The sequence below is a fragment of the Dendrobium catenatum genome, unplaced genomic scaffold, assembly GCF_001605985.2.
Source record: "Dendrobium catenatum unplaced genomic scaffold, ASM160598v2 fragScaff_scaffold_118, whole genome shotgun sequence".
Classification (NCBI taxonomy): domain Eukaryota; kingdom Viridiplantae; phylum Streptophyta; class Magnoliopsida; order Asparagales; family Orchidaceae; genus Dendrobium; species Dendrobium catenatum.
Genome location: NW_021318580.1, coordinates 513666 through 538834, shown reverse-complemented (window position 1 = coordinate 538834; position 25169 = coordinate 513666). Strand labels below are relative to the sequence as shown.

At 36.8% G+C, this 25169-nt stretch overlaps 1 protein-coding gene and 1 pseudogene across 1 annotated transcript; both read right to left on the bottom strand.

Moving 5' to 3' along the window:
* Positions 1-6708: 6708 nt before the first annotated feature.
* Positions 6709-13801, bottom strand: LOC110094173 (kinesin-like protein KIN-10C). Its single transcript, XM_028697900.1, has 14 exons — positions 13571-13801; positions 13128-13494; positions 12875-13046; positions 12587-12792; positions 12095-12399; positions 11964-12006; positions 10931-11000; positions 10656-10858; positions 10529-10575; positions 9830-9851; positions 9669-9737; positions 9551-9589; positions 6773-6870; positions 6709-6727 (listed from the first exon to the last, which is right to left on the bottom strand). Exons 1-14 carry the CDS (start codon positions 13756-13758, stop codon positions 6709-6711), a joined length of 1848 nt encoding a protein of 615 aa, XP_028553733.1. The 5' UTR covers positions 13759-13801.
* A 2771-nt stretch (positions 13802-16572) lies between these two features.
* LOC110094170 lies at positions 16573-24317 on the bottom strand (annotated as a pseudogene).
* Positions 24318-25169: the final 852 nt, after the last annotated feature.

The window sequence follows — 25169 nt, the reverse complement described above, 5'->3', positions numbered from 1 at the left end:
TGCCCTTCCGTAGTATTTCTATTACCAAAGTTAGCCATAGATCAAAATTCAAAAGTTTTCAAAAACTTGATTTTATGAATCCCGCTCTGATACCACTTGAAAGTTTGTTAGGGATGTTAAGCCCTTATGAACTATCCCAAGGCTAACCAAAAGGGAAGTGAATTGGTGTTTTAAAAATTTTTAAACAAAAATCACGATCTAAACCAAACAATCATTCATCAAAAAATAAAGTTCAGAAATTAAATACGCGAATGCAATAAGAAAGAACACACCATATTTTATAATGGTTCGGTCAACTTGACCTACATCCATTCCCCGAAACCTCTCCTTCGGGTATTGCACTAAACGCAGTGACTCTCCTTTTTCTCCCATAGCAAGGCGAAGAAGCCTATACAAAACTCCTTTCCACTTACCCTGGTGAGGCAGAGAACTCAACTCTATTCACTTTCTCTTGAAGCAGGCAGAGAACCTGACTCCTTTTACTTTCTCCTGAAGCAGGCAAAGAATCTCAATCAATTGCTAAATTAGACCTCTCTAGAACCTTCAAGGAACCAGGGATGAAGATTGGAGAAGACGACTCGGATCCTTGCTTGGAGCAACCTTTAAGAAATCCTCACAAACTTCCCCTCATAAGATCCTCTCTCTCGCTCTCTCCCAAGCTCTCCCTTTCCTCCTGGCTCTCTCAGGTCAGGTTAGCAGCAAAAGATCTCATCTTCAGTAAACAAGAGATCTTGTATATAAGGGCTTCAATTTTTCCCTAAATTATAATTAATCAATAAAGATCGTCTAGGACAATTGACGGATCGTCATGTACGATCTATACAAATTTAGCTCAATCAGCCGAATAATTTGGGGGAAGCTAGACAATCAGAAAATTTGTTTATTCTAATCAGCCAGGATGATAGGACCATCATCCTTTACTATTAGTTCAAAATGTTAAGTATTGTCTAGACCATCGCTCTATTCGAACAGACTTTTCATGTTGGAAGGTAAAAAAATAATCGATCGGCTAGGACAATTCTTGGATCGTCTAGTACGATTAGTTCAAATGAATAAATATAATTCAAAACATCATTCTGGTCATCCAAGAAGAAACTAAGGTTAATTTAGCGGATCGTCCAGGACGATCCTACGATCATCCAGAACGATATGATAGATTAATCAAACCTTAATTACTTTTCTTAATCATCAGGCTAATTTAGGCATAATTAATGCATCTTTCATGATGATATCCTATACGATGTCTAAAAATAATAACATGCCTAAAAGAGTTAGCTGCTGATTCTTTTTTATTTGAGCATATCATCTAGGATGATGCTAATATCGTCCATGACGATTTGCTTAATTTCGACTGCCTTAACAAGGATGCTCTAATTAGGGTTTTTATTTTTAACTGATCGTCCATGATGATTTTGGATTGTCTTGGATGAAATGATCAAAAATACAAAACTCTAAAACAGACAGAATTTTTCCCTTGAGTGTGTGTGTGTGCAATGTTACTTAGCATCAGAACCAACTTTGTTACATTTGATTCAAGAAAAGGTAAAAATATTTAAAGTACACTTATAAACTGACTTAGTCCTAATCTATCCAATCTTAAGCCGGCTTGATTTACAATTGATCTTGTGGACTTGAAACATTAGTAGGCAGGGCAATATTAGAAAAAAAAAATAAAAGTGTCTGAAATATTTGCTATCATCAAAATTATAATTCCTAAATCTAGATTCACAACACTTTCATCTAGTCTTATTCTCTCTTTTATAAAAATTTGTTAAAGTTGGAAATCATTAACAACATTACTCTGCATTTGGAAACCAATTGCTAATGTTTTTTTCCATCGTCTATAGTTCTACTAAATTTATGATGAGAATGCTTTCAAAGTTGTATGTAAAATTACTCTATTCATTAAAACTTTTGGCCTCATTTGGTTATACATTTTGTTTGCTTTATTTTTCCAAACATTTTATATATTCTAATTTTGATTTGTGCTGAGAACTTGTGAAAAGCTCTATACCATCAATATGATAATAGTGTACACTTTATTTAAGCGTGTTAAATATTAATTCAAGTTGATGAACAAGTGCAAAATTTGCCCTGAACATTCATCTCATGATATTAATCTTTAATGTCAATTCCTATGTGAGGTTTTAATATATTTTTTATAATTCATCTATTGATGTTATTGATATTTTCTTTGTTTATGTGGGCTCTAAAAATTTGGCCTCGGCCTTCCCCGCTGCTTTTTGGGGGATTTTTAACGGATTAAGTTCCAGGGTAAATTTTCAGAAGGCAGATGGGTTTATAGATAAGACACTACCCAGAAAATTCACCCTTATTTTGTGATGACTTTATTATATGAGTTCTGATTTCCTATAGACGCAAGTCCTTATAGTTAATTACCCTTTTCCGGTAATGAGAGAGAACTTTCGAATAAGGCTAGTCGTTGATCAGATACATAGAGATACATATCTAGTATATAGTAGTAGCATGGGTTCGGTATTGGAAATTTGAAGGGGTAATTTTTAAGATAGAAAATTCACCATCTTGTACTTAAGCATATAGTGGGGGAATGGATGATGGACATAATCAAGATCCCATGGTTCTATCGTCCAAGGCCATCGTGATCCCTAGTCAACTTAATCAAAGGAGGTAGTCGACCCAACCTGATAGAAGAATCCTTATTGGCAGCCATAGGTTGCTTCGTCCAAGGGAACCTTGTTGACTGGAGGTAGGTATTTGCCTAAGGGGAATAATTTAAATCCACCTTAGCTAATAAAGGGCATTATGCCTTTTTTATTATATCCTATTGATTCATATCTCAAGGAATTGATGCCACTAAGGAACGTATTGGCTCTAGACATACCCATAATTTAGTGGAGCCAGTTGGTGGAAAAACCACTCGGTTTAGTGGGTCCTGGGTCATAGTCATTTATCTTATATGTCATTTGGTGGCAAAATCACCGATCAGAGGACACGTACCTTGTCCTTACTGGTAGGATGTTATTTGAGAATAGATCCTAGTGATATTTTTGACTAGGCATTAACTCTATATGAGTTAAAGTAAATTTTAATTTATCCACCTAGCAAACTATTGCATAGGGTAGATAGATTTTACTTTAAGTGATTTATGGTTAGATTTTAGTTTTAAATATCTTGGAGTTTAAAGAGTTTGAAAATTTCTGTGGAGTTTTTATGAGTATTTGGGTGGCATTTCAAACATTGGATTAACCCCTCCGATTGAGATCTGTGTTTAACATGATCATCATCGAGGTTTGTGGGCTTATTTATATTTTTTTGTATTTTATGGGAATTTAATAGCATTTGAAAAGGTAGGATCCCCTCTGATTGAGATAGACATTCAACATGGCCATCAGTAGGGTGTTAATTGGAAATTATGTTTTATTGATTGGACCTTGTTGACTCTATCTACTAATTGATAGATGATCGGGTCTAAAGGCTTTATATTTTTGTTGATGAATTTCTTTTGTCATAGATCTTGAAGGCCTTATATGAATGTACAAAATAGATATCAGGTCGACTCCATGACTGTATATCTGTTTGATAATTCGAACCGTGTTGACTCTTATCTATCCATATAAAAGGATCGGGCTCAAATTATATTCATTTATTGACCTACACAGCATCCCTAGATGTTACGTGTGTACCCGTAATACGTTCATCGAGGCCATGCATGTTTATACTTATATGTGTTCTTTAATGTAACTATGTGTATACAAGCTATAATGTATATGCGGGGGGGGATTTTGGGCATGTGACAGGTCTCCTAGGATGGCTTGTAAAAGCCTATGTTTGTTGTGGTCCTTGAGATAATTGGCATAGCATGTGTATCCTCTATTTATAATTATGAATTTAGGCTGCCAAGCTTTGCATTGATCTTTAACAACATATTTGTCAAATATTGATCATTAAACCTAGTGAGCCCAATGCCTTATGTATTGGCATCCCCTTGAGTACATCTAAATGTATCACATTGTTGCTTCCACTACATGTTAAATCCTCTCTAGCTTGTAGAAGTTTGGTTTATTCGCTTGTGGATTGGAGGCAACTATAGGAAGCTTGCTATAATTGTTGCATATCTATTCTAATAATCAGTAGATATCTGCCTTTATTGTGTGTTGTTTTATGTCTATATGTTAGGGAACCTCATCATTTTTTGTGGGCGATCTTGTTATCCATCTGTAAGCTGGTACGGACTACAAAATGAGCTTCCTCCCCTAACTTTCATGTGCTTGCAAAAGGATCTCTCATCTTTGTAATATATTTGCAGTTGCTTCTTTATCCATAGAAAGCTTAGTGCATCTTCTTACATATTGATGATGAGTGCATACTAAGTTATACTTCTCACCAATTTCTTCATGAATATTAGCTAGTAAATCGCTATACTCATAGCACATCAATGTTCAGAACTTTTAAGAGACATAGTCTCTCATTTTCTTGGCATTACATGGTTGTGAGTGGACTGTTATATGAATGGGTACTTTTCTATATTTTATTATAAATGCTTTTGTCTATATATGATAGGTATTTTTCAGTGACTCGTAGGCTTAAGCATTTGATGTAGTCACTTTGTATTTTTCTTGTGGATTATGTATCGAGCATACAACATATTTTTTTTATAATAGCTCATAGGAGCTGGCATGCTTGTATCCCCTTCATTGTGTTTGTTGTGTTATGAAGTATTTTCATTATCATTAAATATGTGCAAATCATTATACACATTAGCAATTTGATGTTGACTTCTGGCTACGCTATCTTCATTAACTATCTCTTTATACATCGATCAGTGAGTTATTAATGTCACCTTGTATTGAAAGTGTTATTGTAGCCATTGCATTCATGCCTCCTTACATACAAGCTGATTGGCATGGTCATCACTTGCACTTGCTCCTTTCTTGTTCATTGATGCCCGCTATGCATTAATCTTCAATGCTTGTAGGAGACCGATATATTTTCTAGCATTTTGATTTGTTGGTTGTAGAAGCATCTTGACCTCTAGTAGATAGTAGTGCTATCCCAATATTTGTTGCATGAGTGATATGAGTGTTGTTTATTCCCATTTAGGAATTGATTTGATTGAATGTTCAAGTCATTTGAACCGTAAGGTTTGCCATTTATGTGCATTGAGGGCTTGTCCACCCAAAGTCTTATGTTCACGTACTGATGTACATTTGAAAGGTCCAAATTGTCATTTAATATTAATTTGGAGTCCAATTTGTCGCTTGTTCATAGTCGCCATATCATATTCAAATCCAAGTTCCCTTGTAGTTCATTTGAGTTCATGTTCTTTATACATTTTGTTTAAGTTCAAATTATCTGAATTCGGTTCAAGTCTAGAAGCCCCCTATATAGCCATTCAAGTCTCCTACTATTTGTTTGAGTTCAAATTTTGGTCCTCAATTGTTCATTTAAGTTCAAATCCTCTATTGTTCAAGTCACATGTTCACCGAAATTTTCAGCAGCCTCCCGGCGTCTCCCCCATGTAGGAAAAATTTCGAAAAACTAGGCCATCATACCACGCTACTAAAAGCGTTATGGTAGGTGTCCATAAAAATCGAGGCCATACAATCTTCGATCCTACCACGCTACAAGAGCGTGTATGGGAGCTTCAAATTACCCATTAAAAAGCACAATTTTCTTTCCCCGTAGGTACAGAGCCATGTACGGGTACTTAAGATTATCCCTACCATGCTACAAGAGCGTATATAGGGCATACCCTCTTAGTTGTATATGTCGCACCGGATTCCCTCCTACCGTATTACAAGAGCGCGTATATGTGATTTTCTAGCTTGACACAAATACCGAGAATGAGATTTTTTTTTAGTTTGAAACTTATACATGTGCGGAGGACGACAAGGATGACGTTATCAAATGTGCACGATGAACCAAGCACAAAAATATATTTTTTCTCTTTTTTTTTCCTTTTCTCCTTTTTTTACAATATTTCTCTCTTCTTCTTCTTCTTCTTTTTTGTATTTTCCTTCCCCCCCCCCCCCCCTTTTTTTTTTTTTTTTTTTTTTCTCCCCCCCCCCCCCCCCCCCTTTTTTTTGAAATATATCTATATAATTATGATAATGCAAAATAATAATAAGGGGTTTTTACATACATATCATTAAATACTTATTGTTTTACATATCTAACACCTCATACATTAATATTACACTTATACCACCAAATCCCTAATTTATATAATTTCTACCACTCCGTTAAAGCATTCCTCATGTCGTCTTTCTTCCCGCCCCAAACCAATCTTCGCACATGTGTCGGACGTCTTTCTTCACGCCGAAATCTCCATTTTCGCTAAGTCTCAAAAATTTCCTTCGTCGGACTTCTCGCGATTTCCCTCCATCTGAGGCCGCTACAGCTCGTGCTCGCATTGTCCTTCACGGTATTATCTTCCTAACCTTTTTTTGATGATATGGTATTTCCTCCATCTGAGAGTTACTGCGATCGGTAGTTTGCGTATCAGCATTGTCTTCCCAATCTTTTTTTTTTCGTTATTGGTAAACAAATTACATAATCAACTTCAATTGCATGGCTTACCAACAAGAAAAATAAACTTCTTTTACTGTGAAACTAAAACAAACTTTTTTAGGATGAAAAAAACCACGTTCTCATTCTAAACTAAAACAAACGGGCATGGCTTACTTCACTAGCAACCTTAATAATAGGTATACAGTAATCTTACTGCTAAACGAACATGCTTAATCTACAAAATGAGGAACGCCAGAAGCATAAAGCAGTAAAAAAGAACCTGGGAAGCAGAATGCCTGAAGCATAATACGGCAAAGATCGGAGGGAAATGTTCACTTGGCAACAAGCTACTTTTATGAACGTCGTGAGAAGTATAACCTGCGGAGAAGCAGAATGCCAAGATTAGGAAACTTATGACGGAAACAAGTTTGGGACATGCTTGGCGCAAAGAGCTGATTTCGGCGAGAAGTAGACGTCGTAATGTATGCGGTAGACGGCGCGATAGACGGAGTGGTAGACACCTTCCTCCCCCTTTGCGAGCTCTGATTCCCCGTTTAGTTATGCCCTAAACTCTCAGATTCATGCCAAACAAGATGGGAGAAAAAAGTCATGAGGAAGACATTAGATGGAGTGGTAGAAATGATATAAATTAGGGATTTAAGTGGTATATGTATAATATTAATGTATGAGATGTTAGATATGTAAAATAATAAGTATATAATGGTATATATATATATATATATATATATGTAAATTTTCCTAATAATAATAATAATAATCAAGATTGTGAAAATCGGACCAGACAACAAACCAGATGAAGGAGATGTTCATAGTTCAACCAATTCGATCAGTCGAACTGGATGATGTAATAAATAATAATATTATTATTGATTAATAAAATTTACATAATTATATGATAATCTATCATTGATTTTAGCAAATATTAGAATTAATTTCTGCACATTTGATTGATTTAGCAAAATATAAATACAATTTCTTCACATTCAAAACACAAGTTCAACAAATATGAATATCAATTTCAATAATTAAACTTAAACACAAGATTTTAAAAAAAAAAATCAAAACGAAAAACCTTGTGGCCCCAAGTTCCCACACGAGGTGGTCTGGCCATCATGTGGCTCCCGGTTCTCACATAGGATGGCTAAATCAGCTAATTTGATATTACTACATTGCATTAGGGGAGAAATGCATACCATGGACTTCTGCACAATTATTAATTCTCATCATTTCTCCGCTATCTATACTAGGTCTTGGTGGTGTGGGGAAGTCAACTCTCTTGCACATGGATGTAAAGTGACAAAGGAATTTGATCTTAAAATATGGGTTTGTATTTCCAACAACTTTGATATGAAACGAGACAAAATGTCATGGAGCCAGAAACTAAAAGATACTCGAAAAAAAAAAAAAAAAACCAAATGAGTACATTTGATTCTCAACATCCTCTTGTATACTGGTATGGCAAGGAGTATGGAGTCCAAGACCCATTTAGCACTACATCAAAAACAAATAACAAAACACATAAAAAATCAATGAAACATGTAATTAAATGGTTGAAGTTAGAGAAATTAAAACTAGGTCTTAAAGGTACGAAGCAGGAAGATTGAAAAGAAGAAGATTTGAACTCGCAGGTGGAACCGTAACCAGATCAAAACTCGTGCCTCTAAAAAAACTGCAAGTCAAGCAAGGGAAGAGTGAAAATAATTTCTTCAACAGACAAAAATTTGTACTTTGTCTCATGTTCCACCGAAGCCTGAATGCTTTTAGATTACTGCATGGCTCAAGCTGCTAAAGCTAGATTGGCGCCTGTTTGCCGTCGAGGTGAGGAAACATAAGATGTAGCATCGGCGATGCCTTCTTCTCACGCAGCAGATCCCACTCGGGAACGAACTAGGTCTATCGTGGACAAGGTCGAGAACAGAAGCAGATGTATTGATTTAAAAATATATTTCTTTAATTTCACTCTTTAGATTTGAAATCAGCGACTCAATTGGCCAATTTTAAACTGCATGATTTTGCAAAACTCCGCCAATCCACTTTTTCAAAGATCAAACCGTGGTTTTCATTCAATCACAAGCAGTTTCACGCAAACGCAGTTTTATATCCGACCGAACCAGACGTCTGACCGATTCACAGTCTAATTCAATTTTAAAATCCTTATAATAATAATAATAATAATCAATTATTTCTAAAATTTACTTTTTCTTTAAGGAAAATTGATCGGATAAGATACCATATTCTTAATTCTGTACCCCAAAGTCACTTGATGTCTTGAGAATTCTAGATCAACAAATAAAATATTATCTGTTTGGTATTTGATTTTTTTTCTTCCTATTTCTAATTAATCTCTACTTTCATTTCTTCTTACTTCACATGCATAATTTAAAATAAAAGTAAAATAAAAATCCTAAATTAATTGTCAAAGAATTACTTCTTATGGCATAAGATTATGAATTTGAATGAAATTAAACATGCACACAAGAAGTCTATTTGTTGATAACATAACAATATGAAGTCCTCCACCTTAAAAATATAGAGATCTAGGAGACTCTAAAATTGCCCCCAGTTCAACTATTATACAAACAATTAATCAAGTTCAACATAACTCAAACAGATAATAAAATGGCGCCATTCTATCAAAAATGCATGGATGAGAACACCACAAGGTAACATTCAGAATTCTTCAATAAAATTGATTCAGGACATATATTATACAAACCAACCAAAAAAATGCTACAGAACTTTCTCAAACTAATGATGAAATTGCTCCACAATATCAAAAATACTTTGATCGCAATCACAAGTTTACATGCAATGAATTGATTCGGGACAATGCCAAATCCTCTCTCTCAGGTAAATATTCCTCTTGCTCCTCTTTTGAATAACTCCTGCACCTGTGTAAAGAAAAATTGTAAAGATCTAATGTCTGAAATACTATTATGCATATAAAATGTTTTTTTGACAGTAAAAGGGCTATAAATCTCGATGAAGGCATAAATTAATATCAACTAATTAACAATGAAGAAAAGACTCGGCTCACCTGCTTGGTAGAAAGGCCTATCTTCTCTAAATCCGACAACTGTAATCATCAAGAAAAGAATTTCTTAAATAAGAAAACTTTTTTAGGCTTAAGCTAAAATTGTTATGGTGTTACTTACTGATTTAAGTGGCCTGGGGGAGCTTTTTCTTAGCTCAAGTATACTTTCTGCTCTTTTTTGACCAATTCCCTATAAGCACAAATGCAATAAAACAGTTTAATCAAAGTAAAGTTAATGAAAATTGCCCTATCTGATTTCAGAGAGAAATATTTAAAAATTACCTTTAGAAGCATAAGCTCTTCTCTGTATTAAAGGTAGGAGGAAAATAAAAAACCAAGAGCCAATGTATCAGTTGAATCAAGTCAAAACAAAACAAACAAATATAAAATTAAAGATTCATCTAGTTACAGCGTCCTATAGAGAGGGTAGTGAATGAAATTAAATTCTAGGAATTCCTGTCTGAAATATCAAACTTTTGTTTGGTACACACTATTTTGTATAGTTCCTTTCTTGTTTTGGTGTTAGTGTTAACTAAAAAAGGCCAAATTATCTTTTCCAAACATATGTCATTCAGCATTTTTTTTTTTTGTTGAATAAGCAATTTTCACTTTGTGAAAGCTGATTTTCTTGATTGATCTGAAGGGTTGAATGGAAGGAAATGAAAAGTGATTCGAAGTCTGAAATCCTTAATTACTTTGTTTTATTAATAATGTGTACTAAAATTTTCTTTGTTACACACTATTTTGTATATTTCCTTTCTTGTTTTGGTGTTAGTTGTTAATTATAAAAGGCCAAATTATCATTATAAAAAATGTTTTCCAATCAAAAGTCATTCGGCATTTTTTTGTGAATGCTGATTTTCTTTATTTATCTGAAGGGATGAATGGAAAGAAATGAAAAGATATTCGAAGTCTGAAATCCTTAATTGCTTATATTTTATAAAAAAAATCACATAAAAATAAAAATAAAATGAAACTTACTTGCTGGCAACATTCAGGAATGAGATATATTCCTCCTCAAGTGATTCCTGCACAAGTGGGCATGGCATTGATGTGAAAAACAGAGAATATTTATCTATAAAACATCTAATTAGAGCTCAATCAATACCTTGAATTTATCAAGTAGAATGCTGCTGGTTTCAAATTTACTGCTTTGACTAGCCAAAGAAAAAGGAGTTACTGGAATTTTTGAATCTAGCACAGAAAAGAATGTGCTATTATCATCAGATAATTCATTGCTAGTTGGTTTTATTGGAGAAAGGGCGTTCTGGTGGGAATTATCTAATTTTTGCGTCCTTTCGCTCATTTTGTCTGCACAGAAAAGGAGTAGGTATAAAAACATTTATTTGAACTGCAAGGTACACAAGGGAAATTGAGTACTACCACTACACTTTGTTTGATCTTCCATTTTTCTATCAATGCAAGTTTCTGGTTTCTGATTTTTATTTGCAGCCTGCAAGAGAAATTTTAAATGAAAATTTTAGACATGCACATTTTAGTGGAGGAAATGAGATTTCAAATGAGAGAGGGTGCAAGGGGAAAAGCTTCTTTAATATAGATGATTACAAAATAATTTAATAATATTTTTTTTAAATTAAACATGCAAAACATAGGATGTCTTTCAAATTTTTGAGAGACGAGAAACACTCCCACTTCTTATTTGGCCATTTGCATATGCTACTTGCAACACTCGAGGCGAAAATTACAAACCTCTCTTACCAATATGCTCTTTAGAGTTTACAAGCCCCCTAATACCTCTGGAATCCTATCCGTTTCTAATTATCCAGGGATAGATAGAAATAATATGTATTAACTTAAACATATTCAAGCATACGAAAATACTAAATAATGCTAGATGAAGAGCAGTATAGCTTAGAATGTTCCAATTGATCCTTGCGGTTTAAAAGCACAATAAAATACTATGTACTAACTTATATATAATTAGAAAAAAATACTATTTAATGCTAGATTAAGAGCAGTAAATCTTAGAATGTCACAATTGATTATTTGCTGGTTTAAAGTATAAGTAAATACTACGTACTGACTTATATAAAAGCACAATAAAATACTAAATGATTCTAGATTAAGAATAGTAAAGCTGACCATGTTCCAGCTGATTCTGTGTGGCTAAGAAGAAGTACAGTAAAATACTTCGTACTGACTAATTTACAAGTAAAATAAAATACAAAGCAATGCTAGATTAAGAATAGTAAAGCTTGGAATGTTCGAGCTGATCCTTAACTGGTTTACAAAAAGTTAAATAAAACAAAGGGGGATTTATTTGTGCGCACTGAAATCTCTTATTTCTTATGACTGTTGATAGAGGATTTAGTAAGAAAATGGGTGACTTATGTATGTAAAAGGAATCTTTATTTTCAAAGAAAAGGAGAATTATGAGTACGCAAATGAATGTTACCTTCGCATAAGATGAAATAAAAGCCTCAGAATCAAACAATTTTCTGTAAAGACAATAAGACTAAATTAAGTTATGATTCCCATAATATTATTTCCCAAAGTGATCCACAAAAGCAGAGAAAGAAGATTTACCTCCCCTTAGTAGTAACAGAAAGGCTTTCGGCATTCTTTGCTTTTATAGAAGTACGGCTGAATACTAAATTCTTTGAATAACAAAGAGATGTTGGAGTTCTGCGCAGAGGAGAACAAAGTCCATTCATCCTTTGAATACTTTTTGTCTTGCCCTTGGATTCAAGCCAAGCTCTTAGCTTTGCTTCCATGTCAACAGTTTCGTTTGGAATTTCTTTCCTTCTTTCTGAACCAAAATAGTTCACAATCTGACGAGAGCGAGCAGCTAAGCTAACTGTGTGGACAGCCTCTTGATATGAACCAGGATTCTGAATTAGAAGTAAAAAATTATAAACAACAAATCACATCACCATACATTACTTTGATGTACTACAGCTATGTAGAAGGATCTGTTGCCCAATAAGAGAAGGAGAAGATTGTTCCTCTAAGATGGCATAGTCAACTTAACGATTTTCACTTATTATTCTAAAACAAACAAATAAATAAAGTTCTTACAAGGCAAGCAATCATGAAAGCACGACTGTCACCTCCAAGCGAATCCTGCAATATCCTGGTCAATTTGCTCTCTCTGAATGGAATTCTTGGTTCATTGTTGTTCAAAGCATATATTACATTAGACAAAGCAAATAAACTTTGGTTGATCTTTGCACTTTCTTGAAGTCTAATCCCTTTATTGCACGTTCTTTTATTATCTTCATTGCCTGAAGAACATGAGGATTTGATAAATAAGAAATGATATTTCTTATAGATATTTAAATTAAATCTCACAAAAAAATTTAAGACCTGCTAGGTCAATAAGATTGAGCTTTCCATTAACACCGCCATTTCTAACTGCAATAACAAGAACAGCATGACTACGACTAGAGACATCATTAAGTCCAGTATGAGCAACCTTTCTTCTCTGAACACCAATGGAGTAAATTTCGTAGAACTCGTCCATTGAGGACACAGGAACCTATGAACGCGAGGGAGGAAAACAATTACAAAGTAAGTTTTTCTTCAATTTCTCAAAACAATGGAACCATGAAACACTTACCAAAGAAAGTCCCTTGAGCTGAACCCTTCCATTCATATCATCCAATGGCATTATCTCCTTCGCTTTGGGTTCTAAGAGATCATAACACCGATCCATATACACTTCATAATAGGAAATTTCCACTAAGCTCTGCATGCTCTTGCTTAAAGACAAGATAGCTGACATGGCTAAGGGAATAAGGCCAAGTTCGTTCTCTGTACCCTGCATGGTATACGTTTTCCCACTACCAGTTGCTCCATACGCGAAGACCGTAGCATTGTGCCCATGAAAAATCCCTGGGATCACTGAGCTAACCTCCTTCTGAAAGATAAGATTAATCCGGTCTTCTTGTCCAAAGAATGAATCAAGTTTGTAGCACTCATTTCGGCTGAATATTAGTGGGGTCAAGATTATACAGAGGTTTAAATTAAGTAAGGTAGAAGAAAGATAAATAGAATTCTTACCTTGTCGTTTGATCTTTGAGATGTACAGTGACTTCTTTACCCACTTGATCTAGCAGTGAGATGCATGAGGCTGGTTTGCTCCCATCTTTTTCGATCTCTTGGGGCAAGAAAGGGCGCACTCTGAGAGAAACCCTAACGTGAGATGAAGAGAAGTTGTCGGATTGGATTTTGACCATCGGAGTTTCCATTGAGGAGCCAATGAGAGAGATTGAGAGAAATAAAGAGAATAGAGAGGAGATTTCGGAACTGGAGAAAATAAAACAAGGGTAAGCAGAAGAAGTCTGTAGTCTTTTGTATTGGATTCGACCGTTATAGCTTAATATCCGTTGGGTGGTTTTGAACGAACAAGATTCAAAATTTAAATTGGCTGTGGTATGGTATGGTAGACCGCGAATAAAGAATGGATTGGGAAATTGCAGATTTGTGGGAAAATAGGTCGCGCCCACTCGGAAGTTTCCGTCAGTGAAATTGAGTTCAACCAGGCCGCGGACTTACCGGCCTTCGGGGTCAGTAGCCGGTTGCCACAGGAAATAAATTTTTGTTAGGTATGTACAAATTTTAAGTACTCAAAACTCACTTCTCATATATTTAACACTAAAAGTTTATTATTTATTTAAAATTATATAAGAAATTTATAAATTACATTAAAAAAATACTCACTTTTCTTTCTTTGCAATCATTCTATCACCATAATATGATTCATATGTCATGTTTCCCTTTATCCTTATCACAACACATACCATCGAGTCTCATGAATCTCATTATAAATTCCGGCCTTCCTATGTCCTAACGAGATTTCATCGCAACTCTTACCTCTAGATTCCATTGTGACTTCCTTGACCTCACATCTACTACTAGAACTCACCGTGACTTCCTCATTCTGTCTTGGTGATTCCCAACTCCAAGAGATATCATTGTCTTTACCATGATGAAGGTTTCATCTGTTTACAAATGTTCAGTGTTATATTTTATAAATAGTAAAATTTTGATGCTAAATATATAAATGGTTTAATGTTGAGGTTGAAAGCAAAATTAACTCGATTTGAAATATGATTATACCAAAAAAATTTATGATCTTATATCAATTTATACTTATTATTCTTTATGGCAGTGTTCTAAAACAATTTTAAGGGCAATAAGTTTTTTGGTTGCTTGCCTAAAGATGACCAGCTCATTTGGCAGCCCATAGATGCAAGTTGTCCTACTTTAAACCCTCTAGACAACCCTTTCATAAAAGAAAATAATTAAGAAATATTGACGCTGAAATGCATCATAAATATGCGTTCTAAATATGAGCTAATATTTATATTGATAGTACTAAGATAATATAAGCTATTTATTAATCATAAATGTTACACATTACACATTTTAGTTATATTTATGTTTTGCTAAAATAATCTTTCTATCACTTATAATTAATAACTAGTTTATGAATTATGTGTCAATAAAGTTTATACGACTTAATGTAGCATGGTTTAACGGAACAGAGAAAAAATAATTAGTGAATTCAACTTTGATGCCTCAATTAGGAAGAATATTTGCTTTCCGAGTACCATATTTTTCATAAAATTGAATACTCTCTTTCATGTAGGGTTGTCAAAATTGGATTTTGGGTCAGGCTCAAATCAAATTCAGAATTGACCCGAGTTCAATTGGGTTGACCCTAACCCAACCTGGTTATGTAAACGGGTTGAAATTTCAGGCCTGGACCCAACCCATCGAATTACCGGGTTTTCATGACCCGACATGGTTTTGTAAACCCGGAACGACGCGCCACACGGACGTGCAGGGCGACGAGGATCGCATCGGCATAGGCTGCCAACGTGGGACAACGAGTAGACACGGGGATAGTGGGCAGCGCGGGACAGCGGGCAGATATGGGACAACAGACGACCCGATGTGGATAGACGAGGTCAGTGCTACGTGGTACGCGGGAAGACACGGTCAGTGCATTTCAAAAGGGTTAATCTAGGTTCAGTTGAATTCTCCGGGTCAACCCGAACGTGACTCGTTTTTTCCAAACAGGTTGAATTCGGGAACCTGAATTCGGCCCATTTGTGAAATGGGTTGACCATAACCCTAAAATTTTAGGTCGGCTTTATGGTCGTGTCAAATATTGACACCCCTACGTTTATGCATCGACAAAAAGGTTTACAATAATACATCAGAATTTTACATTCCTTTAATGTTATGCGAGAGATTCTATTTTTTCATGCTTTTATTAATTTGTGAACCCTGATTAAGGGTGTAAGTGAGCCGAGCCGGCTCACGAGCTGGCTCGAGCTCGACTCGTTTATGGGCTCGCGAGCCGAACTTATCGAGCTCACGAGTCGAGCTCGAGCTCGAGCTTGATGAGGCTCGGCTCGTGAGCTCGCGAGCCGGCTTGAAAAATTTTTAAGTTTTTTAAAAATTAAGTAATTACTATTTTTATTAAATGTAGGTTTTTTAAAATTTAGGTAAATATTATTTTTATAGGATTCATGTCATTATTGTTCGACAAGATAATGAGCATATACGTGAAAAGGTTGGAGTAGCTCCAGTAGAAGATAAGATTAGAGAGAGTCGCCTTAGATGGTTTGGTCACATAAAACGATGGCCTTCCGATGACCCGGTTAGGATAGTAGAGGTATTAGATTTGACTTATGTTAAGAAAGGTAGGGGTAGACCTAAAAAAACTTGGTTAGAAAATATTAGGAATGACCTTTCTTTATTAGATTTAAACGAGAATTTGATTTTTAATAGAACACAATGGAGAAAAAAAGATTCATGTAGCCGACCTCACGTAGTGGGATAAAGGCTTGTTGTTGTTGTTGTATTTTTATTAAGGTTAAATCTTTAAAAAATAACAGTAAAAGTTAGTTTTTCAAAAAATAAAATAAAATATTCTCTAGCTACATTTTCCAATGTTTACATAAAAGAAGTTATGTTTTTATCCAGAGGGTTTGCAGCTATCAGCCTGACACTATCAGTTTCCAATGCTTTATAAAAAAAAGGCTAAGGCTTCGTTTGGGACGGCTGTTTCCCTGCTGCACTGTATGAAACGCAACCCAGAGGTGGTTTGGGAGTACACGTTCGTGCTCCGTTCTCAAAATTTTTGCGTCCTGCAGTTGCTTCTCACGTCGGGCGGAAGACTCCGCGTTTCGGCTGCTTCCCGCTGTTTGTATCTATGAGATTTCGCTAATGCCCTTACTATGGAACCAAAAACGCTCACGTAACTCTCGCCGTCAGATTGTCTTCCTCGCTGCCGGCTGGTACCGCGCCGTGGCCCCCGACCTCCGAGGCTTCGGCGACACAGACGCCCCTCAAAACCATCTTCGCGTCGTCGAGCGACGACCGCGCCTTGGTCCGTTTCTAGGCTTTCGCTGAGGTAGGAATAGGTGGAGTTCGACAGCCGGAGATCCAGGATGAGATCACCGGAGATCTCTGCAGGAAGATAGGTGTGGGGATGTCCATCAACACTATCAGTCCAATTCACTCTGGTAAGAGAATATGGAGTGCAACCATCGGGATCCTGCATATCGAGAAGCGTGGGGAAGTGATGTTCCTCTGGGTAGCAGGAGGACTCCATCTTCTTTAGGCATGGCATTCGGAACTTCTTCCAGAGTCGACGGTCACGGACAACGAGAAGGGCGTGCCGGCGAGCAAGAACAAAGAACTGGGAACCCACTCGAAATCGTTCGAAGGGGACCTAAGGAAGCATCGCATTGTCTCCTCGAGCGATCTAGCGATTGCGAAGGACAGGATCATCGGCCACTATCTGGATAAAACTGCGGTGTCGGCTGTGAAGGGGAGCTGCAAGGGTAGGGACGCCTGGGTCGGAGATGAGCGTGTGGTAAACGTACCGGAAAGAATGGAGAGGTATGCAGTACTGAGAAATTAGAGCAAAGAAGGCGTTCGCCGGATCATCAAGCAACGCCTCCGCGATAAGAGTAGGAGATGCCCGCTGCGTCGCTTTCGCTGGGATAAACCTCCACCGGAGAATTTGGCGTGGCGAAGGTTCCAGAAAAGGTCCTATCGCCCACGTCGACGGATTCGAAAACCTTCTTGCTCCAGAAGGGCCATGGCTTGAGATCGACTCTGCAGGCTGTGAAGGGGAGCTGCAAGGGTAGGGACGCCGGGGTCATAGAATTGTTAGTTGATTATCATATGCATTTAAAAAATTTTAAATTTAAAAAAATTATATATTTCATCTAAATATATAAGGGTATGAAGGTAAATTGTTCCCATGCAGCTGCAGCACAGCAGCTCTACAGTTACACTATCCAAACAAAATATAATGATTTATATAAAACAACTTCAAGAAGTAACTTTCTGTACAACAATTTCACAAACTACTTTAAGGACAGCTGCAGCCGTCCCAAACGCACCCTAAGTCACCTCTCTTTCACCTAGCTGATATTAAATGTTTTTAATCAACTGTACAATTCCAGGCCAATAATATTTTTAGCATTTTGTGACCTATTCGCGCATTTCAGTGTCTTACCGCGTTATGTCTTAGTTAGACAAAATTTAGGTACACCAATATCTCTTGAGTCTTCGCATTGAATAACAAGTGCAATCCACCACAGATAGACTCGAACACGAAGCTCGCTTATACTCGTTAAGTACACCATAATAAGTTTATCAACATGGGGATAAGATATTAGATCCTATCGTACACTGACATTGGCCTTAGAAATTTTAATATAAGACTGCTTACAGTTTAGGCTTCCAACTTACATTATGTCCAGTTGCAGATAATCATGAGCCCCAATTGACTGATCCTCCCTGCTTACTATCACGCACTGTCCTAGCAATAAGAATTTTGTCTAAACCAAAAGCTGGTTAATTTGGAAAAATAAATCTTGTGCATTCAGTAAGGTCGCTTTTTGATCTCCTCGCACATAACCTCTTGAATCTAGCTTGGCCCCTCAAAGCGCTTTAGATTATCTCTTCTGATACACAAGGATTGATACCCACTGCAGAACACGCCTCAAAATTCGTTCTCAAGCTTTACACATGACTTCCCAATTCACAGAATGAAGACAGCACAGCTCCATAACTTCCGTCTTTTTTTTTTATTCTTTTCCTTTGTTCCTATGAAGCTCCTCCACAAAAAACAACTTCATCCACCTCATTCAGGACTTGTTGGGTAACCATGATAAGAAGCTTGAGGAGAATGTAGGTATTTACAAGAGGAATATTAGATTCAACGCAAGGTTATCTAACTTGCCATGACCGAATCGAATTGCTCTCCCTACACTTGCATAATGCTTCATTGCCTTTGTGTCTAATAATGAATAAAGTTAGCTTTTTTCATCTTTCTTTAAAGACTACTCTACCCACACAATAAGAGAATTCCCTCGAGACACAAATTTAAAGGCATTACACTGCATAATTTTTTGTATGTTATCCTTTTCTCACTGCTTTCCCAAACAGCATCGCAATGATTTGAGTAGAGTTCAGCCTTCTAAACGCCCTTCACATTCACAGGAAGTTCCGAAAGTAAAGCTTTTTGACTACATTAACTATCTTTCAGCATTCCTGGCTTTCTTTATAGGTAACTCATTATGTCATCTCCGGCATAGGTAAGCTATGATCAAAATATGTTTTAGACCTCGTCTTGTTGTACATGCCATTATCCTTCATCAACCCAATATATATTTGGTACACATTTCATCGTAATGAAGATTATAGAGGAGTTTGTCCACACATGATAAAAGAAATGGCAGATAAACGGAGCATCCCTAGAAAATATACCGCATTTAGCCTCATCCAATTAGAAGAAGACTCCCATTAATTGACAAAGAAAACCCTTGGTTCAGAACACAATCAACAATAAATCTGTAAAGCATATATATGGACAATAAAAAATGCTCTAAAAATCTATACCAAAGATAATGGCCGACCCATATGAGTATATTGCTTGCTCATACTACAATCTTGTAGGATACTAACCCTTTGTGGCAATCTTTGAAATGCCTGAACTTGTGAAAATCTGTTCTTGAGCATCACCTAGAACATGAATCAAAAGCGATATACAACACTTCAAAAAAGCGGCTTGTGCTTACTGATAATGTATCTAGTGGATTAAAAAGTGACTCTATTCAAGGAAATCTTAAGCAACAATCTGTACACCAAATTATAATAAGGCTAATGGGTCTATATTTGAATAGACGATAAAGGAAATTTTAATTTTTGGATTAATATATGATAGTATCCTTCCATTATCATTCATCCTCACCATCTAAAATAAGGAATTAATGAATCCACTATAACCATATTCATATAAATACAATGCTTGATTATCGTGCCCAATAACTTAAAAAAAAGTATACACGTATACTGATCTAGTCCTGAGAGGCTTACTCATCCTCCACAAGTCCTTGATCACAATTTCCATATTTCAAAAGAGAATTCCCTGGTAAGCATTCTGATGTTTTACTTACATCAATTTCTCAAGATGTTCACAAACTTGGGTCCATAACAACCTGCCAATTGATCATTCTTTCTATCATTCCACTTGTATTTTAGAATACGACAAATTATATACCCTCTAACTTATTTTCCTTTTGTTTTTCCTAAATCGCATTGGCACACTATCTTGTTTATCAACTTATCTTTTTATTTCTGTGTGGATATAGAATATAAAGTTACCTTTATAGAACTTGCAATGCCTGACAAGTTCTTGATATAGTTATATCTCGTTCAGCGGTGCTTATACACGCTAGTATTCCGCTTGGCCTAGAGCCGCGCGGTAATTTCCATCTCCAAGAAGGCTTGATTGCGACTCGTAGCTCTGCCAGTGGTAGATTCTGCTCCCGCCATTTCACTTAGGGATATTACTCATATATTCTCTTCTATTAAGAAATTGACATAGCTATTCATTTCACTTGCATTTTCAGATTTCTCCCATTTTGATATCACCTTGAAATAGTGACACGTCGGGGTCACTTCTCCTGGACACATTGACAGGCTGTAATCGATTATTAATTCAGAATTTTGGTCCAAATCTTGGGCTCGTTGGATTCAGCTTCGTTTCGTCACGGAGTCACTGGCTCGCATCTCTGACTATAAAGCACAGATGGTCTCGGAAACAAATTTCTTTTTTGAGCAGAAACAAGACAATACACGGTGAGGTGCAAAGTATTTGTATCCAAAGTCGATTCTTGTGAAAGACCTCTCAAGTGTTGTCAATGGTGATGACTTATGGAACAGCCCCGTGGGACTTTATACTTTTTTTTGAATTCGGCGGCTCGTGAGCTCCGTGAGCCCAGATAACTGAGCAAACTTAGCTGATGTCCGAATCAATAATATAGGAATGTGATTATAATGTTTTATTAGGGAGAGAAATTATAAAAGTCAGTCATTGCAGCTTTGCTATTATTTAAAGTCCTTGACTTTTCCTTGCTCAGTAGAACATAATTTCTTAAGAGACATTCCTTTCATTTTTTGATTTAAATATGTGAAGGATTCACCTAGTTCATATTAAATGTAGGAGAATTTTTTTGTTCTCAAGCCTCCCTTGATCAATATTCGGCTCATTTTGACGTTGGATAAAGATGCTTTACCTAACATTCTCAATCGATAGTTCTTACACATCCAGTTAAGTGTGATTAGAACTCACATAGAGATTACTAATATTAAATATTGAGACTGGTGTACCGAGTCTATCCATTTGATAAATGTTCAACCAACAACCGATGTGCAGAATTAAATGCACAACATTAACTAGGCATCTCCAATCTTATGGTTATCAAGTATTGTTCCGCCGACATATATTTGTTATTAAACACACGAAATTTAAATGAGCATACGACACATATGCTAGCCACTTTATGTAAGATCACTTTACGCAAGGAGATGAAGGACTTCATGTACCATTACGGGCCGTTGATGGAAAACATAAAATTTCTGCAGCACTTCTTCATCTTTCCATATATTATAATAACATTTGAAATAACCCTCCCGATTATCATTAGTAAGATATATGCATTAGACAATAAGATGAAGAGTTTCCAAGCACCATTCACAACAAGTTTCTTCTATTAAACATCCTTGTCACCATATGAAATCTGTGATGTATTTTCTGCGCTAGTAAAAATCTGTATGTACACACAGTATTAGCAGTCCCCAACAAACGCAAGATGAGTAAGAAGCGTCCCCTACTTTGAAAATCAGCCATATTGTGTTTCCATAACATAACTAAGCTCTCCGATAAGCCTTCGATTGGAACATAGAAATACGTTCCATCTCTTCACCAACAATGTGGAATCATTTTTTCTCAACTGCAATCAGCTTTGATTTTAACTAATCCCAAAAAAAACACCCCATGGCTTTATGAACTCCCTCCCAGATAGCAATTTAGTTTTTTTCTTACTCCTATACAATTTCAAAATCCAATTGATGACATTAATAGGTTTTGAGAGCGAAGAGGTCACACCACTTTCTTCCCTTCATCCTTCAATTCTCCTATCCTGGAATACGTTGTAATGGGACTCAGTTTAGTTGTTTAAGTTCCTTTTCTTTCTCACTTACTACAGGTATATGCATCACCATAAAGATTTAGTTGAGTGTCATATTATAGATTCAGATGTTAACTATTGAAAATCTTTATAGTAGTAGCCGAAACTTCTACCCATTCTTCCTCCAACAATCCCCCTGGATTTTTATTAGAAACACATCCGTATTGCAATCGAATTGATTAGATAATACTCCATTATCAGCTCATACGCACCAGAGAACTCAAAAGTTTCCTTGGCTTGTTCACTCCTTCATTCTCCTCCTTTCTTCATTTGAATTCCAAGCATCTTGATTATTTTTTCCCCTTTCCAGTCACCAACTTGCGAAACACTTTTTAATCAGAGAATATTAATTGTATTTAGTTCTCTATCCATCGTAGTACCACATTGAATCCATGGACCGTATTGTCTCCTTCATCTTTTGCTAATTCTTGGTTTGTGGAATGAACTTTTGGCTAAAGCTTGGTGGTATTGTTTAGTTGTTCTCTCTTCCTCCGAACTTGCAGTATTAGCTGTTTTGAATTAAACTTCGCCTCCAAAACGCCTTCAGGAACAATTCTCAACCATGAGCCTGATTTTATTGAACAATTATTTGTATATAAAACATATATTTGGAATCCTTCAATAACTAATCTCTAAAAAAGAAGCTTCCAGATGCTCCTCGACTACAAACCCCAAAGAGTTTGTGTCTCTTAAGATTTTATTCTCATCGCATACTCTTGCAAACTCGTGTCTTCCCCATTGAAACTTATTATCCATAGTATTAAAATTGCGAGTTCCCCACTCTCGAAAGCAATACCTAACAAAATGAGATATCTATCCAGCTTTGCATGAGAAGATTAGGAAGGCCTAATACCAAATGGTGTTGTTAAAGCCTCCTCAAGGATGAATGGATATGAAAATTAAGTAGAGAAACCATTTGTCTGATCCGAATTAGATGAAATCCATTCACGATAACCAGGGCCACATATATTTTTAAGCTATCGTAATATCCGATTACTGATAAATATTAAGGCTTGTGTTCTTACAAAAGATGTCATAGGGCTCATCCACCTGCACCCCTATGCAAGAGTCACTTATGAGAATTATCGTATACTTGAACTCCAATCGCTCTTCCTGCAATATCTCTGTTTCGCATGTATTATTATTAAAATTAGAAACATGAGTATGTTCTGGAGAAAAAAAAAAAGCGATTCATCGTAGCGACCATCAACGTAGTGGGAATAAGGCTTGTTGTGTTCGTTGTACGTACATTTTTATTTAAGCGTTAGAATCTTTTAAAAAAAACAAAATAATAACAGTAAAGATTAGTTTTTTTTTCAAAAAATATAAAAGGAATAAAATATATCATTCCTCGTACTACAATTTTTCCCAGAGGTTTTTTTACCGAGAATAATAAGAGTTTATGTTTCAGAGGTTTGCATACAGCTATCGCGCTGACATATACTATCAGTTTCCCAATGCTATTTTAATAATATTAAGAAAATAGGGGCTGAGGATAGTTGCTTCGTTTGGACGGCTGTTTTCCACTGCTGTCTGTTGCATGGTATAAATGTCTGTTAACGTGTAAATTTATATTTGATACGGCGAATAACCCCTGATGACTCAACCGCGTACTCAAGGTGGGATGTTGGGGGCAGTCAACACGTGTGTCGTATGCTGCCACGTTCGTGTTCCGAAAAATTTTTTTTGCAGTCCTGCATGTTTGGTAGTTGCTTCTCACGTCGGGCGTGGGAAGAGACTCCAGGCGTTTCGGCTGCCTTACCGGCGATGTTTGGTATTCTTAAGCTGTTTTAAGATAAAATAAAAATTTGTTGTTTGTTATTTTTATTTCGCTAAGATTTTTTGCCTCTTTTACTATGGAAACCACTTTCGTCAACCGAAGTTCTAAAAAAAAACAAAACAGCCATGGTGTAGGGGCGAAACGAGCAAGTCTAGCTGTGTTAACTCCTCCCGCCGGTCAGAGTTGTCTTCCTCGCTGCTGTGGGCTGGTACCTCCGCGCCGTGGCCCCTGACTCCGAGGCTTCGGCGACACAGACGCCCTCAAACCATCTTCGCGTCGTCGAGCGACGACCGCGCCTTGGCTCGTTTCTAGGCTTTCGCTGAGGTAAGGAATAGGGTGGGTTCGACAGCCGGAGATCCGGATGAGAATCACCGGAGATCTTCTGCAGGAAGATAGGTGTGGGGATGTCATCAACACTATCAGTCCAATTCCACTCTGGTAAGAGAATATGGAGTGCAACCATCGGGATTCCTGCATATCGGAAGCGTGGGAAGTGATTGTTCCTCTGGGTAGCAGGAGGACTCCATCTTCTTTAGGCATGGCATTCGGAACTTCTCCAGAGTCGACGGTCACGGACAACGAGAAGGGCTGCCGGCGAGCAAGACAAAGAACTGGGAACCCACATCGAAATCGTTCAGAGGGGACCTGCAGGAAGCATCGTCATTGTCTCCTCGAGCGATCTAGCGATTGCGAAGGACAGGATCATGGCCACTATCTGGATAAACTGCGGTGTCTGGCTGTGAAGGGAGCTGCAAGGGTAGGGACGCTGGGTCGTGAGATGAGCGTTGGTAAACGTACCGGAAGAATGGAAGAGGTTGCAGTACTGAGAAATTAGAGCAAGAAGGCGTTCGCCGGATATCAAGCAACGCCTCCGGCGATAAGAGTAGGAGATGGCCGCTGCGTCGCTTTTCGCTGAGATAAACCTCCACCGGAGACATTTGGCGTGGCGCAAGGTTCCAGAAAAGGTCCTAATCGCCACACGTCGACGGAATTCGAAAACCTTCTTGGCTCCCAGAAGGGGCCATGGCTTGAGATCTGACTCCTGCAGGCTGTGAAGGGAGCTGCAAGGGTAGGGAGCGGGATAATTGTATTGATATCATGCATTAAAAATTTTAAATTTAAAGAAAATTATATATTTCATCTAAAATATAATAGGATGAGAGGTAAAATAAATGTTCCGCAGGCTGCAAGCACTGCAGCTCTACAGTTACACTTACCAACAACCAACAAATATAATGTAATTATACAAGACAAAACATTTCTGTAAAAGCAACATTTCAACAAACAATTAAGCTCCGAATTAAAGGCGCTGCAA

Excerpts from the sequence above, each read along its gene's own strand:
- LOC110094173 (XM_028697900.1), bottom strand. The coding sequence starts at position 13,758 with ATGGAAACTCCGATGGTCAAAATCCAATCCGACAACTTCTCTTCATCT. Across the intron at positions 13,495-13,570 it reads CTCAAAGATCAAACGACAAG|CCGAAATGAGTGCTACAAAC; the intron begins GTAAGAATTCTA and ends ACTAATATTCAG. Across the intron at positions 6,871-9,550 it reads TAGGCCTTTCTACCAAGCAG|GTTATACTTCTCACGACGTT; the intron begins GTGAGCCGAGTC and ends GCTTCTCCGCAG.